General features: G+C 44.0%; 1 protein-coding gene across 3 annotated transcripts in view; it reads right to left on the bottom strand.

Annotated features, from left to right (window-relative positions):
• Positions 1-12,601, bottom strand: part of DHDDS (dehydrodolichyl diphosphate synthase subunit) — a 28,167-nt gene extending 15,566 nt beyond the window's left edge. For 2 of the 3 annotated variants that reach the window (XM_082615641.1, XM_082615643.1), the window contains exons 1-6: positions 12,522-12,601; positions 11,696-11,811; positions 9,531-9,647; positions 7,007-7,149; positions 4,184-4,300; positions 3,970-4,071 (exon numbers count right to left, since the gene is read on the bottom strand). In XM_082615641.1, the coding sequence (XP_082471767.1) occupies positions 3,970-4,071; positions 4,184-4,300; positions 7,007-7,149; positions 9,531-9,647; positions 11,696-11,758 (542 nt within the window). In that variant the 5' untranslated portion in view covers positions 11,759-11,811; positions 12,522-12,601. Of the gene's footprint in view, positions 1-3,969; positions 4,072-4,183; positions 4,301-7,006; positions 7,150-9,530; positions 9,648-11,695; positions 11,812-12,444; positions 12,493-12,521 lie in introns of those variants that run through there. The other variant, XM_082615642.1, reaches the window with a different exon arrangement.
• Positions 12,602-16,632: the final 4,031 nt, after the last annotated feature.

The raw sequence follows: 16,632 nt of genomic DNA, 5'->3' as shown, positions 1-16,632 counted from the left end.
CACCCCGTGCATTGGAAGGTGAAATCTTTTTTTTTTTTTTTTTGCGGTACGCGGGCCTCTCACTGTTGTGGCCTCTCCCGTTGCGGAGCATAGGCTCCGGACCCGCAAGCTCAGCGGCCATGGCTCACAGGCCCAGCCGCTCCGCGGCATGTGGGATCTTCCTGGACCGGGGCACGAACCCGTGTCCCCTGCATCAGCAGGCGGACTCTCAACCACTGCGCCACCAGGGAAGCCCGGAAGGTGAAATCTTAACCACTGGACAGTCATGGAAGTCCCTGATAACTATTAGTTATTAATTTTTTATTTTTTTTTTTTGCGGTACGTGGGCCTCTCACTGTTGCGGCCTCTCCCGTTGCGGAGCACAGGCTCCAGATGCGCAGGCTCAGCGGCCATGGCTCACGGGCCCAGCTGCTCTGCAGCATGTGGGATCTTCCTGGATCGGGGCACGAACCCGTGTCCCCTGCATCGGCAGGCTGACTCTCAACCACTGCGCCACAAGGGAAGCCCCTAATTTTTATTTTTATACTGTGTTTTTGTTCATTTCAACCTTCTTATAAGGCAGTCAGTATGCCATAGTGAAAGAGAACACAGGCTCTGGAGCCAGGTTGGAAATCCTGGTCAACTGTGCGAACTTGGACAAGTTATTTAACCTCACAGCAAGGTTCAATTTATAAAAACAGTATCTACCTCAAAAGGTCTAAGGATTAAATGAAATAATGTACGTGGAATACTTAGCAAGTGCTGGGCACAGAGTAAATGCTTAGTAAACATTAGCAATTATTATTAACACTATTGTTTTAAGAGGAAGACAGAGGCCTACAGATGGTCAAGACCTGCTCAAGAGAGTTTATTAACTATCATTTATGCTAAACCTAATTCCTTCTTCTATAATTTGAGATTCAAAAAACAATCTATTAAAATGACTGCTAGAAAAAAATATATTACCCTGGAGGAAAGGAAAATGAGGAGTTGGATGGTCGTGATGAGAGAATAGAAAAATTCCAGTTATGGGAAGGGTAGAGCCTGACTGTAATTAACTCATTGACTCTCTGTTATAAATATGGATTTGTCTAAAGCTGAATAATGTAAAGAGCACTGCCTCAGGCCCTGATCAGCCCAGTCTGAGTTGAACATCAAGCTTCCTGAGCTGATGGGTTGAGACATCAGCCTCCTTACCCTAGTAACCCACCCAGCCCACGCCATGTCTGCATGACTAACCCACACAGGCAAGTTACTAAACCACGCAGGGCAGAGAAAATGGATATGAGAAAACTAGCTGGGCAAGAAGCAGGGGGTCAGTGGCTACTGCAACGTGGTATCAGTATAAATCACGCTGCACTAGGAGGCAAGATCAGAGTTCCAGTTCCAGGCATGAATGCATATTAAATCTGCTTCCTGGGCTTCCCTGGTGGCGCAGTGGTTGGGAGTCCGCCTGCCGATGCAGGGGACACCGGTTCCTGCCCCGGTCCGGGAAGATCCTACATGCCGTGGAGCGGCTGGGCCCGTGAGCCATGGACGCTGAGCCTGCGCGTCCGGAGCCTGTGCTCCGCGGCGGGAGAGGCCACAGCAGTGAGAGGCCCGCGTACAGAGAAAAAAAAAAAAAAAAAAAAAAAAAAATCTGCTTCCTAAATAGCTTTTTTTCTTTTTAGCATAAACATTTGTCCCTTATTTTTAATATGTTATTTAATTTATACAAAAATTATATAAAACATTAATCATAAAGCACTAAGAATAAAATGAACTATGAAATCATTCCCCAAGCCAAGAATCAGAAAATTATCAATAACTTTCATCTACTTATATATCCCTCATCTACTTATATCTCATCTTCCTGCCCAGCCCCCATACTGCCAACTTAACCAGTATCTTAATGTTTCTTCCCCAATGGCTAATTTTCAATCCACGTATTAATTGACCACTCTACAGCATTTGACACTGTTGCTCCCACCAATGCACACCTGCCACCCCACCTGTACTAACAAACACCCTCTTTTCTTGGCTTCTGTAATACTGGCAGCCCTTTTGTTTCTACCTTTCTGGTTGTTGATTCTCTTTTTTCCTTAAGGCTCATTTCCCTCTACCCAGCCAGTAAAACTTATGAGTTTCTCAAAACTCCATCCTAGGCCCTCTCTTCTTCTCACTCTAGACTCTCCTTAGACTCATGCTCTCTCTTTGCTTCAGGTACCATACTGCTATCTCCAGTCCCCACTTCTCTCTACTGTCAACTTGATATCTGTGTTCAACATCTACAATATATCCCAAACCAAACTCCTGACTTTCTTCCTCAAACTGCAGCCTCTCAAGGTTCTCAGCACAGAGAAGGGCACCACTATCCAGTTTTATAAGTCAAAAACCCTGGAGTCACCCATAACACATCCTTATCCCAGAATCAATCCATCAAGTCCTCTCGATTTTTTTTCTCTCAGTAATATTTTTTTTTGAATTTTATTTATTTTTTAATACAGCAGGTTCTTATTAGTTATATATTTTATACGTATTAGTGTATATATGTCAATCCCAATCTCCCAATTCATCCCACCACCCCGCCGCAAGTCCTCTCTATTTGATCTGCTTCATAGCTCTTAATGCAGTCTGTTTGGTCTATTCCACCATCACCACCATAATCCAAGCTCCCTTCCAAGTACTCTCTACTTGAATTATTCCAACAGTATTTGTGCAACCAACAAGCTCCTCATAATACTGCCTCTTTCCCCAGTTACTGCTTATCCTCTCACCCACTTCTTCCGTCACTTATCATTTCCTTTGGGGAGCCTTCCCTACCAGGTCCATTCCTCTTATTATAAATTCTTGTTGAACCATGCACCAATGCCTTTATCATGTTTATCATCATTATAAATTTATGCTAATTTGTATAATGTTGATAATGTTTGTTTCCCTTACCAGAGATCCACGAAAGCAGGAAATATGTGTTTTTTATTTTTACCACTGTATCCCCTATATACAGCAATGTGTCTGGCCTTTAGTTGGCACTTAAAAAATATTTGTTACACGAATAAATGATTGAATGAATAAACTATGTGGCACAGGAAGATCACTCGGCTGTTGGAGAGGAGAGGGATTCATAAAATAGCCTTAAAAACTGTCTCCTTTTCTTCTTATCTAATTTCATTCTCACTGAGAAACTTCTTCATTTTTAATTTAGTTTCCCAGGAAAATCGAATTACACCCAAGAAGGGAGTCAGAAAAACTCCTGGGTCCCACAGTCCCATATATAATAAAGGTAAGGACAAAAACTCTGGAATCAGACAGTTTTTGATAGGAGTCCCAGCTCTGGCACTTACTAGCAGAATGACCTTGGGACAGTCATTTCAATGTGAGCTCAGTTTTCTCATCTATAAAATGGAGAAAAGACTCAAATCTCTTAAACATGAGAATATTAACTTAATCAAATAAACACAGCATAACACATTGCCTGGCTTGTTTTTTGCTACTATTATTTTACTACTGCTGTTGTGAGTTTACTAATATTATTACCAAAGGTTACACTAATAATAACAGACAGATGGCTTCTAAAGTCTCTCCCAGCTCTAATAATTCTACCGTGCTGCTAACGATGAACAACTTTCTTTTTGAAAAATACCTGGATCTTGCATGAAACTGTAACATGAGAGGGCTAAAGGCCAATACCCCCAACAAGCTACATTCCTGAAAAATCATTCTTAGAAAAACTCTGCCAAAGGGCCAGCAGGGCATCGTGTTTTATTGAATGCCACAGTGTTGCTACAAGCCATGCCATTTTTTCTGGAGCTTCTTGGTTTGTGGTGAACACAGAAATTCTGAAGCAGGCTATAAGAAGTCATTCCAAAGCTCTAAGTGCGGGGGACCACCCCTCTCAAATCTTTCCACATACATTCCCAATTTGACTTCTGGCTCAAGTACATGACTTAGGAGGGATTTTATGGTTCAGTGCATGCCTGTTTTCCCTATCACGCTGAACAACTGCGATACCTGGGATCCAGCAGGCCTTGCTCCACTCCCCAGGCCATCTCTCTCACAGCATTGCTGATCTCATGACGGGATGTGTAAGCAAAACAGACGTTCAGGAAACACCTGAGAAGGGAAGAACAGAATAATTTACCAAAGGGGGACAGGGACTAAGGAGTGGAGTCACTTAGGAGTCATAGATGACCACCGGTCCCTAAGGGGAAATCTGACAACTTACTTGTTGTAGTTCTTGGTGGCCTGCACAGCCCGTGCGATCAGCTCCTGGAGATCCAAGGGCAACAAATGCAGATCACCCAGGACCCGGATACATACCCCATGCTGCTGCAGTTTCTCCCTGATCGGGGGGAAAGGAGGCAGGTTTGGGAGGTGGGACAGAGCAGCTGCTGAGCTGGAGAAAGCGAAGTGCTTAGCTGATACTCAACTACCCGTGTTTGGTGCCTTCCTGTGTGCCAGGCACTGATCTACAAGTCTTATTTCACTGAATGCCCTCAACAACTCTGAAGGGAGTTTACTACATTCCCTGTTCTACAGCAGGAAACTGAGGCTCAGAGAGAATAGTTCGATAGGGATTGCCCAAGGTCATACAGCCATCAAGTGCTGTGTCGGGACCGAATCCCAGGTTTGCCTGATTTGAGAACCCAAACCTCTTTACCACACATGACACCACCTTGTGTGTCCTTGTTGACAAGTTGCATTTCATGTATTCTGTGCTGTTTGTCCCATTTTGATGGGTGAATAAACTCCTCAACAGCAGGAGTTGCATTATTGGTTACTTTTGTAACATCTAACATTAATTATATGTTTACTAAGTGCCAGACATTGGTCTAAGTGTTTTACATGCATTCCATCCTTACATCAACCTTTGACACAGACACCATTATCATTCCCCTTTTACAGACGAAGAAACTGAGGCACAGGCAGGTTAAGTAATTTGTTCAAGATCAGACATATATATATGGAGGCAGTGTAATGTTGTGATTAAAAAGACAGGCTCTGGAACCAGACTCCCTAAGTTCGATTTCTGGCTTTCTACTCACCAGCTGTCTGATCTTGAACGAATTACTTTGTTCAAATGTTACTTTGAATAAGAATACCTAGATTCAGGAATTCCATGGTTCCTCCGTGGTTCTACTGCAGGGGACACGGGTTTCATCCCTGGTCAGGGAACTAAGATCTCACATGCTGTGTGGTGCAGCCAAAAAAAAAAAATAATACCTAGATTCAAGCCCTAGTGCCTAGTGCCACCGATTACTATCTGACCTTGCATAACCACCCCTGTCATACTGTGAAAGTGCTTATTCTCAGACATCAGGCACATGACCTGAGGAAGGAGGTGTAAAAGCCCTGGCGAGGAGCCAGGAGATCTGGGCTCCCAGCCTGGCTCTGCCACTAGCTAGCTGCGTGATCATGGGCAAACCTTTCTCTCCTCTTCACCAGGATTAGTTTCCCAACTGATGAAACTGAACTAGGCCAGTGGTTTTCCAAACTTCTTTTAGCCAAACAAGTCTTTCTTCAAATCAAATCTTAAACAGAAATAGATAAATGCAAACAAGCACTGTATACCCCATTCCCTCTGGGTCCTTGCATGCCCACTCCTCACAACTATGGGGTTCTGTGGAACACTGTTGGAAAACCACCACTAAGGTTTCTTCTTGCTCTGTCTAGGACTTAATAACCTAAGACCATCTTCTCTACTCGTGACTGACTAGAACAATCTCAGGAGCACCTCTACTGCCATGCATTTTCATCTTTTAAGAAGTGTTAAGACTGCTTCTTGTCTCTACAGCAGACAACAGCTCAGCTCTAGAGTCAGAAAGACCCTGTGTGTTTTGGCTCTGCCTGTCTGATAGCTGCGTGACCCAGGATACACCCCTAAACTTCTCTGGTTTCTACTTTCCTCCTCTCTACAACTGGGATAATAATATCTTTCTCACAGGATAATGTGAATTTTAAATGAGAGTACACGTTAGGCTCAGGGCCTGACACATAGTATAAGCACTTAAAAAAGGGAAGATTAGTGTGAAGTACAGAAGAATTTGAAGAATCTGAACACCTGGAATGTGTCCCCATTACCTCTGTCCCCAGTCCCTTGGGTGTGAATTCTGAGCCACATGGGAAGGAGTAATGTCTGTGGCCCAGAGACTAATATGGACAGAGAGAAGCCTGGCTATGCTCCCTGCACCCTGACCCACACAGGGATGGAAATGACAGAACTGTCCTAGGCCCAGCTCCACTCGAGCTCTAAGCTCTCTGTTCTCTCATCTTCCTGGTCCTGGTGTGGGGAGGAGCTGGGCAGAGAATGGTTGTAATGAAGACTTTGGGGCAGTCCTGGCTGAAGAGGGTTCCACGCTTTGAAACAAATAATCTCCACCAAACTTCCACTTTGCCCCATTCTGGCTTTGCTCCCTAAGTTAAGCTTAAACTTAGTGATAGCAAGAATAGTACTGACTCATCCCCATAAAGGCCTTTTATGCATCATCCTGTCCCGTCCAAGGGTATATGCAGGGGTAACTTTTTAGGGATGACTGCACAGCAGAAAATGGCTTTTTCAAAGTCTCTCTCACTCTACTTCCCTGGTCACAGTTCACTGGTCCTGAGGTAGAAATTTGAACTAAGGTGGACCAATTAAGGGTTTTAATTCATTCTGAGCAGCTCTCTTGTAGCAGACAAAGTTAGTCTGCGGAGCAAAGGAAATAAATGTCTGAGGAGGTTCTACCTAATGGATTTCAATTCCTGGCTTTGGTTTTGCCTGAGGTTGGCTATCTTTATCCTTGAATTCTGTGAAATACCTCTATATCCTCAAATAAATGTCCCCTTTAAAAAAAAGAAAGAAAGAAAGAAAGGAAAGAAAGGAAGGAAGGAAGGAAGAAAGAAAGAAAGAAAGAAAGAAAGAAAAACTAGCTTGCCATATTTGCCACTGAAGGGGTCTAACAGTAGAAGGGTTTAGAGTTCCTTAACTAGCCTCAGAAAAGACAGTTGAGGGTTAGGTAAGGCTGGAGGTGGTATAAGAACACAGGCTCCCCCTCTGACAGCATCTTACTTTTCTTCCATCAAGCGGCTGAACTTCTGCCGGGCCAGATCCATTAGCCCATCTACCTCACTCTTGGAGCGTTTGAAGTTCTCAATGCTGAAGGCGTAGACCGTCACCTCTAGGACGCCCAGGTTCAAACACCAACGCAGAGTCTGAGAGGGGAGAAGGCAAGGAGCTAGGGTACAAGGAAAGAGCAGGAAGGGAAACAGGAGGTGCCTCAGCCCCGACTCAGTGAGAGACAGAATTTTCTCCTCCCCAAACTGGGTAAAGCTAGGATAATACCAATGCTTCTCTCAGAATAATGAACCAAATAAGCAGAAAGCCACCACCTGAGAGACTGAAAAATGTGAACTTAATGAGTACTATTAGGCTGATGCTATTGTGGTTTACTGGAAAGAGCTCTTCACTGAGAGAGTAAAGATCTAGGCTCTAGTCTCTCACTCCATCAAGCACTTGCTGTGTGACTGCAGGCATATCATTTAACCTCTCAGGGCCTAAGTCTCCTTATCTGTAAAATAGGATCACAATCCATCCCTCACAAGGTGGCTAAAGATACATAAAAACACAAGGTATTATTACTCACCGCATAACATCATTAATCCAATAGACTGAGAGGCTGATGAGTTATAAGAATAAAAGCAACAATTGCACGGCTGTGTACCATTTAAGTCTGCAAAGGGTTTTCACATTCATTATTTCATTTGATTCTTCAAGCTACCCCTTGAGAGAGGAATTATTGTTTTCATGCCTACTTTAAAGATGATCAAATTGAGGCTCAGAAAGTTGAAGACGAGTCAAAAGTCCACAGCTCTACTGTATGAATCCATTATATGAGGTTCTAGAACAGCAAAAGCTCATCTAGAGTGATAGAAATCAGAAAATGAAGGGGAAGGGGAGGAGAAGAGGAGGGAGGACAGGGTGTGCCTGGGAAGGGGCACAAAGGAACTTGCTAGAGAGATGGAAATGTTCTGTATCTTGACAGGGGTGTGGATTAGACAGATGAATGCAACTGTCAAAACCCCAAATCTGTGCATTTCCCTGTATGAACTTATACCTCAACGAAAAAAGAAGTGAAACTCAAATTTAAACTCAGTCCTTTGGTACTGCTCTAACCCAGTGCCACTAAAGGTGGAGAACAAACTGGAGATGAGAATAACAGTGTTGAGATGGGGAGCCTGGAGGTTAAAGGTAAGGGACAGAAGACATTCAAACAGAACTGAAGAAATAAAGCTGAAGAACTACCTTTCTAATCCCTTATCAGACATACAAACCCATTCACTGCCACCTCAGGAAAATCACCAGAGCAAACCTGACACTTGAATAGGCTTGGGCCCTGAAGATCTTACCAGGCAGCGAACTTGGTGGGTACACCTGGGTCGGAACCCACCACTGACCTCAGTTAATATAGGCTAATAACAACAGCTTCAATTTTTTGAGCACATCCTTTATGTCAGGTCTTGGGCCACATGCTTTTCATTGTGCCATCTTGTTTAATCCTCATGTAATCTCCCCATTTTACAGAGGAAGGAACTGAGGCAAAGGGAAGCTATGTAACTTGCAGCAGGTCACAGAGCCAGGAAGTGGCAGAGCAGGAGTGCCAATGAGTTCTAAGTGACTACAGAGCTTAAGCTCCTAAGCACTAGGCAAAAACTGCCTCTTAGTCACAAAAGAGAAACTGAGATCAACAAACCTGAAGACCTCAGTGTTGGAGAGAACCCCACAACCACTCATTCAAGGCAAAAAATATCACTGCCCTGGCTTCAGGACGTGTTCTTGTGCCAGGAAGCTGGAATCCGTGGGCTAGAGTTTCACAGAGATCGCCATATTCCATCGTTATTTTTAAATTTACTGTTTCCCAATTTGCAGTGGGCATTAAAACCATAAAATGTTGATGACGTTTGGTTGGAGTGATGTCCTGGTTTGTCTGGCACTTTTCCTAGTTTAAGCACTTAAAGGCCTGTGTCCTGAGAAACACCTCAACCTCAGGATGGGTAGTCACCCTCTACCTTTGCTCTGGAAATGTCACTTCTAAGAATTTATTCTAAACTAGTACAATTTATAATGTCCAATAATAGTGGAGCAGCTAAACAAACTATGTCAGATCCTCAGGAAAAATGTTCCACAGCCATTAAAACATATAGGTAGAAAGCTATAGATCAACCTAGAAAAATACTTGCCAAAATGTCAAGAAAAAAATAAGGTTATCAAAGCTATAGATGTAATTTTATAAATGTTAAGTCACATTGAACATATTACAAGGATTGGGATGAGGCACAGAAAAACATAAATTGTTGATTAAAGTGGTAAGAGGAGACAATTTTGTTCTTATTTCTAATATTTTGCGATGATTCACGGGATGACTTGATTTTCTGTTGATGTTGATATGAGATCTATGGCTAGCAAGCAAGCAATAAAACAGACAAACAGCTATAAAAAAACACTCTCAAACCACAGCAAACTCAGGGCCTGGTTTTCTAGCTATAATCCAATTCTCCACAGACCATTCACCTTGGGTTCTGCAATGTGTACCCACCTCAGCCAGTTTGTTGAAGCCCTGTGAGTGACCCTCTTGCCTCTCCACTTGGCACTTCTTGGCATAGCGACGGTTCCCATCCATTATAAATGCAATGTGTTTGGGCATTGGGCCTGCCTGTGTAGTAAGAAGACAAATGAACACATCACATACTCCTCAGAGATAAAGGGAGACAATATTCCAAGCTGACAGGCTTGAGCTATATGATAGAAGCCCTGAGGAAGGGAACTGGGTATTCTGTACTTTTAGCTCAATACATAAGCATTAAGCACTTTTATTCATTTTTATTTATGTTTATCGAGCCCTTACTACATGCCAAGTACTATGCTGAGCTTTTCACATTTCATCTTAATTTTTTATCATACAAACATACGAAGTAAATAGTGTTATCTTCATTTTATAGGTGAAAAAACTGAGGCTCAGAGAGGTCAAGTGACTTGCATAAGTCACACAGCCAAGAAGAGACAAAGTGGGGATTCAAACTTAGGTCTATGTGCTTTCAGAGTTCATCTCCTAACCATATGCCTTTAACCACCACCTTGGTTTCATTAGCCTTCAACTGGAAGGCAGAGGAAGGATATTGATGGGTATGGCCAAATGTAAAGGGCATCCTCCACATAAAAGAGACATACACTTTTCAGTTTTATCCGAGTCCTGTCACACAGGAATGGGGGCCTCATATTGTTGGATCTTCTTATTTTACAAGAGAAGCCAATCAAGATTTTTATAAAAATTTAAATGTCAGGAGCCATTTGAAAACAAACAAAAAAGACATTTTGGGGGCAAAAAAGGTTCTTACCTGGCCTAGAGCAGACTTTTGTTGTCTATCATAGCAAAAATTCACTCCTTGGGCTATTTTTCCTCACTGGAGGGGCTCTTCATAGACCACTTCCCCTGCATCTCCCAAAATTTTCTACTTTTGTCCCCCATATATAGCCATAAAAAAAAAATCCCGGTAAAGTCATGCAGCTTGTTCTCCCCAACATGTGACCGCAGTGGTTCCTTGAGGAGATGCTTTTATATTTCCTGGACTGCCTGAGATCACCTGGCATTTGTGTGTGAGTGTCTGTGTGGGTACAAGGCTTACTTACTCATAAATTCACTGCTACTTGCTGCTTGACAGCCTGTGGCTGAAAAATAAAATCAAGCTGACTGGCTGCAATATCAAACCCTTCATATAAGGAGGATATAACATTGCTGTGATTCCTAGAGAAAAAGCTGAGGGAAGATCTAGGGAGTGGAGTGTAGGAAACAGAGTGATTGTAGTCTTCAAATGGTTGAGAGACAGCCCCAATAATAGTAATTAAAAACTGCTAAACACGGTGCTGAGTGTTTTGTATGTAGTTTCATTTAATCCTCAAAATCACCATATAAAGTCACATGGTTAATAAATGATAGAATAGGACTTTCATTCATGTTTGCCTCCAGAGCCCTCTTAACCATTTATGCTCTACTGTCACATCAAAGAAAGATTAGTTATTTTATCTAAACCCAGAGGTCAGGGACTTCCCTGGTGGCGCAGTGGTTAAGAATCTGCCTGCCAATGCAAGGGACACGGGTTCGATCCCTGGTCCAGGAAGATCCCACATGCCGCAGAGCGACTAAACCCATGGGCCACAACTACTGAGCCTGAGCTCTAGGGCCCGCAAGCTACAACTACTGAGCCCGCATGCCACAGCTACTGAGGCCAGCATGCCTAGAGCCCGTGTTCCACAACAAAGAGAAGCCAGCACAGTGAGAAGCTCATGCACCACAACGAAGAGTAGCCCCCGCTCGCCGCAACTAGAGAGAGCCCGCACACAACAACGAAGACCCAACGCAGCCAAAAATAAATTAACAAAATAAAACCAAAAAAAGCCCAGAGGACAGTACTAGGAATAATAGATCAAAGTTCTAGGGAAACAAATTTCAGGAAGATCTAACAGTCTATGCTGCCCAATGATATTGGGAGGTCTCGGGTTTCCTGAAAATGTGAGAGTTAGGACAATAATCTGCCAGAAATGTAGACCTGGAACTTACCTGCAATTCTAAGGCTCTTTGATACCATTGCTAAATTCTACTACAAATCCATAAACATCATGGGTTACCCAGTTTTTATAACAGGTTTTGATATAAGATTACCCAACGAACCAAAAGGCCAACTGGTGCTTTGGGCCACTGCTCACCTTTATGATGTTGGCACAGAACCGCTCCCAAAACGACAGCTCTCCTTCCTTGATCCATGACATACTTCTTGCCTCAGCAGAAGAAGCACAGAACAATTATACACCAACCAGGTAACCTTGTATAAACAAGACAGAGAATTAGAAGTCACCACACCTGCAAACAACTATGGCTGACTTGCAGGGATTCACCAAAACGGTAGAGATCAGCCAGCATCAGAATCCAAAAACACTGGCCCTGGACTTCCCTGGTGGTCCAGTGGCTAAGACTCTGCGCTCCCAATGCATGGGGCCCGGGTTTGATCTCTGGTTAGGGAACTAGATCCCACATGCCACAACTAAGAGTTCGCATGCTGCAACTTAAGATCCCGTTGCCGCAACTAAGACCCGGCACAGCCAAAAAAAAAAGAGACACTGTCCTAAGCCTCTAGTCTTTCACCACCCAGAATTTATAAGCCAATAGGACCTTTGGGGCAGAGGCCTTTCCTTGGTTCTATGGGCTTGGTGGACCTTGCTCCCATCTCCTTTTTTCTCAGAGTCTGCACTGCCTTTTGCTGAACATGTAAGTCTGCTTCCTGTCACATCATAGTGCCTACATCCTGATCCTTCCCCTTCTTCCTTCTCCATCTTCCACCAGGCTGTTTCCCACTCTCGGGGCTCCGGGTCACTAATCCCTTCAGTTGTTGTACCTGTTACCTCCTACCCCAGAGATTTCCCAATTATTTACTCCCTCACTTGTATCTTCCACTGACCCCTTTGTCTCTCCCACAGCTGCCTCCCGCTCAGTCATCTCTTTCCTCTTCTCTAATCCACCCCCTGAATCCAGCACCTTGACAGTCTCCGCCAGCACCTTTCAACCGCTCGAGGGGACCGACACTTCCTCACGACGTGGCGCTGGAAGAACACGTCATCGTTGGGCGCTGGGACACGCTTCTGCCGTCACCTAATGGGCGGGGCCCTGGCCTGCGCCTGCGCGCTCGGAGGAGGAACGGAGATGAGCGAGAGTTCTCGGCTGTTCGCACTCCTGGGGCGGGGCGGGGCGGGGCGGGGCGGGGCGGGGTGGGGCGAAGGGGATAACCGCGCGGGCTACGCGGCTCCGGGCCACGTGCGAGGGACCCGGCTGGGGAAGGCGGGGTTCAGACCACCTGGGAGATCCGAGAAGTCTGTAGACAGACGGGATAGGTTACGGGGCAAGAATTAGGGGAGCCCCACCTCAGAAATGCTGGGACTTCTTAGCCACTGGTGGCAGTTTGGACTGTTGAGAAAAGGGGTAAGGCAGCGTCCTGCTAACTGGAAGGCCGCAGCACTGGCTTTAGAGCTCTGGTACAAGTGCTTTTTGTTTGGGTTTTTTTTTGGTACAAGTCTTTAAAATCCGGTTTTTATACTGTTTTGTCTTATTTAGTGAATTTTTAATCGTTTGCGAAGTTCCTAGCCGTAGTTAGCCTCACAGGGCACTTAATATCAGTCCATTTTGTGCTGATTTAAGGCACTCAAGATTTTAGGATTTGCATTCTCAGGACCTACCCAAAGAACTCAAAAAAGGGTTAGGCCAGAAACAACCCTAAGAATGACTTCTAAAGTTTAAGAAAGGCCATCAACTAACCCTGACAGAAAAATCAAGGGCATTCATTCTGTACCAAACCTTTAAAGAAAAGGGTTGCAGGAATTTGAGGCACTAACTCACAAAAGATATTGGGAGTTTAGTTTTCTCAAAATTAGAGAAGGGAAAAGAAAAAAAAAAAACTTTACCATTTTCAGAGAACCTTCTTGTAGTTTCTTACTTTGGGTTGCAGTGTCAAGGAAACAAGGCAAGGAAGAGATACTGCAGTCATGACTCCCGATTCATTACGTTTGTCTTCCACTCTTTCTGATGAAAGGGTTATTTTTAACAGAGTGAAATGATCAAAGAATGCCCTCCAGAGATGAGTAACCCACTCATGAATAGTCTCTTAAGCTTTTCCATCCTTCCTGCTTTGCATGTAGGTTAGTAAGTTTCTGCCTAGCTGATTACTTCAATTTTGCAGGAAAACCATTTACTGAAGTCCAGTAGTAGCTTGCTACTTTTAACATCTTCCAATGTCAGCTTTGACTTTTGGTAGGAAGTCCCTAGAGGGATATATGAAACTTCTTATCCTTGTTCTGTTAACATTTCCATGCACTTTGTGTGATAGTTGGTATGCCTCCAATCAAGTCTTTCTTTTCTAAACCGTCCTTCCCTTAGGGGGAGCTAGATGTTTAAATTTAAAAATACAGTGTTCATCAGAAGGCTAGTGAACTTGTTAACATGTGTTTATAGCTGGTCAGTGTATCTCCTCTGGCCTCAATTTCTCCAGTTTCCCGTGTATTTCCATCCCTGGGTTGCTGCAGGGGGTTAATTAATTAAGATTTGTAAAGGGCTTTGAGGAGCAAGGGACAAAGTATTATTAGGGTCTCATGCCCCAAGCCATGGCCCCATCCTTTCATCCCAGTCAGTGGCACAGGCAACCCCATTCTTATGCATGCCAAGCCCTTAATCCCCTCTTGAATGTGGCAGCTTCCAGGGAAAGGACAAGAGGCCTTAACTAGAAACAAAAATCCACTGTAATGAGGTGCTAAAAAGACTGAACTTTCAAGATTCACTCCTAACAAAATGGCTGAACAGAAAACTTAATGGTTCTTCTTGTGACTTCTGAGTCCCAATCCAAGAAAGTGGAAATAATGGTAGGAAGAAAGCACCTTAAATATCAACCAAGGAGATGACAGTTTCGGTACCAATAAGTCTTTATTCATTGTATTTTCCCAAGGAAAAGAAGGGGAAGGGAAAAGGGTCAGCATGTGTGTTACAAAATGATAGCAAATGGGAAAGGAAGTACCTGGCACAGCAAAATCAACCAACAGATAAACACTGCCCAGATGGGGTCGCCAAAGCCCAAGGGGGCTCAGTCTCCTGCAGTTCAGTAATGAGGAGAAGGGATGAAGAACAGGTACATGCTTTTCTACCCTCCCTCCCTCCCCATAAATTCAAGATTTCACACAAAGCTTTGGTTTCTAGCAGTAAACATGGAGTTACATTCGTCCGTCTCCTATTAAACAATTTTGTGGCCACTTTGACATAAGTTTCTTGCACCTGCATAAAAGTTCCTGAGTGACTTGGCTATACATTCATCTTTCCCTTCATGGTCTCCCAACCCCACTTTCTACATGGAAGGCCCCCTCGTTGCTCCTCTCTACCCTAGGATTAGAGATTAAAGTAGGTTTTAATCCATCCAAAGACAGCAGTCTGTTTGGCATGAATCAAATCAAGGAATGGTCATGACTCAGGAGACTGAGAACAAGGGATGGTGAGTTCTTAGCTTCTTCAGGATTTTTGCACAAACTGTTTAATCACAGACACCCCACAAATTAAACGTATAGGTGTATGGACTATTTTGGGGGAGGGCACGAAGAGGGAAAGAAGAAGGGGTAGGAATACAGTTTTTAGGACAGAAAATCTTGTTCGAAATAGGCAGGGGAAGGGAAACACAAAAGAAAGTGTAGTTCAAAACCTCCCACTTTAGGAAGAGGGGCCCCCAAGTTTATGTTTCAGATCTTTTTGGCTGGTGCAGACCTTTTGTCAAAGATGCTTTGGCTATTTTTCTCAATATAAAAAGAAGTTTGTAAACAATAAAACCCCAAAAGAACATGGAGAAGACCAACACATTATATTTACACAAACTAGGCCACCTAGCAATCACCAAATCAGCTACTTGTGAAGTCCTACGAAGTCCAGACAAATACAATAACTAGAGGGGGGCAGCAATTGGGGGAGACAAGAACCCAGGATCAGACACACATCACCCAATGCGTTCTATTGCATTTGCCCCGTTACAACACAGTGAGGTAGGTTTGCAGTGATCTCACAGCATGTAAACGAAACCCCCTTTTCTCCTTTAGCTACCATGACACTAATTACTGCTGCAGCAGGGCAGGACACTGGCTCTGGAAACCACAAAGAAGCCATCACTGATGGTGTCTCTGGAAACCAAGGAGGAAAAATCCAGAATTGTTAAAGATTAAGGATCTTGTCCTTGCTTCATATATCCATCCCTGGGCAGCTCAAGATGGGTACAGAGGCATCATTCTTAAAACCTGTCCTTACCAACTCAGTTTTTACAAAAACGCATACAATACACCCTGTTGTGTATGTTAGGCCTAGCCCAATCCACTGAAGGATGGACCTGGTATGTAAAGCGAGTCCTATTCCCTGGGATTAGAGGTCTGGAACAGGAATCCTTTATCACGCATACAGATGACCTCTGCCTAATCTTGGCTTCCCCTCTCTGCACCTTTTACCTGGCCCAGCCTCTCCTAACCTCTCTGTACCACCTTTTCCTGTTCAGACCAATTTCCAATCTTTCAGTAGAAGGAGACCAAGTCATGAGGCAACCCAGTTAAAACCTAGTCTCCCATGAAACGTTGAAGATGGAGGGGTTTCAAGAGGACACTGTGGCAGAAAAGCCAGCTCTAATTGGCAAAAATGAGGTAGTTCAATAGGCTATACGCTCCAAATAGTTGTCCTCTCTGGTGATAGAGCAACAAAAAGTATTCCTGCTGTGCAGACCCGGAGCTGCTGCCGACTTATCCCTGAGATTGCTCACGTACCTGAGAACACAGTGCAGGAATGAGGGCCTTAGATTAAAATACACAAAAATACAAAACCAGAATATTTATATTATGAAAAAAAAAAGTTAAAATGCACAAGATACGTCATTCGCACACAGCTAGTGCAGTTGGCATCCTGGAGAAAGTGGGACCCAAGGTTCAGTCATCCAAGGGAGCAAATAAATAAAATTGTATTGGCCCGGAATGGGGTGGGAGTGAGCTTAGAAGCGGCAGGTCTGCAGCTGTTCCCTCAGCCCCCCTTTTGCCTATCATCACAGCCCACTGCTTGGGACAGTTCTCTCAGCACTCTCTCCCAGGAG

Source organism: Mesoplodon mirus (genome assembly GCF_964341445.2).
Source record: "Mesoplodon mirus genome assembly, chromosome: 3".
Lineage (NCBI taxonomy): Eukaryota > Metazoa > Chordata > Mammalia > Artiodactyla > Ziphiidae > Mesoplodon > Mesoplodon mirus.
Note: the sequence above shows the minus strand (reverse complement) of the source record. Positions and strands in the feature narration are given on the sequence as shown.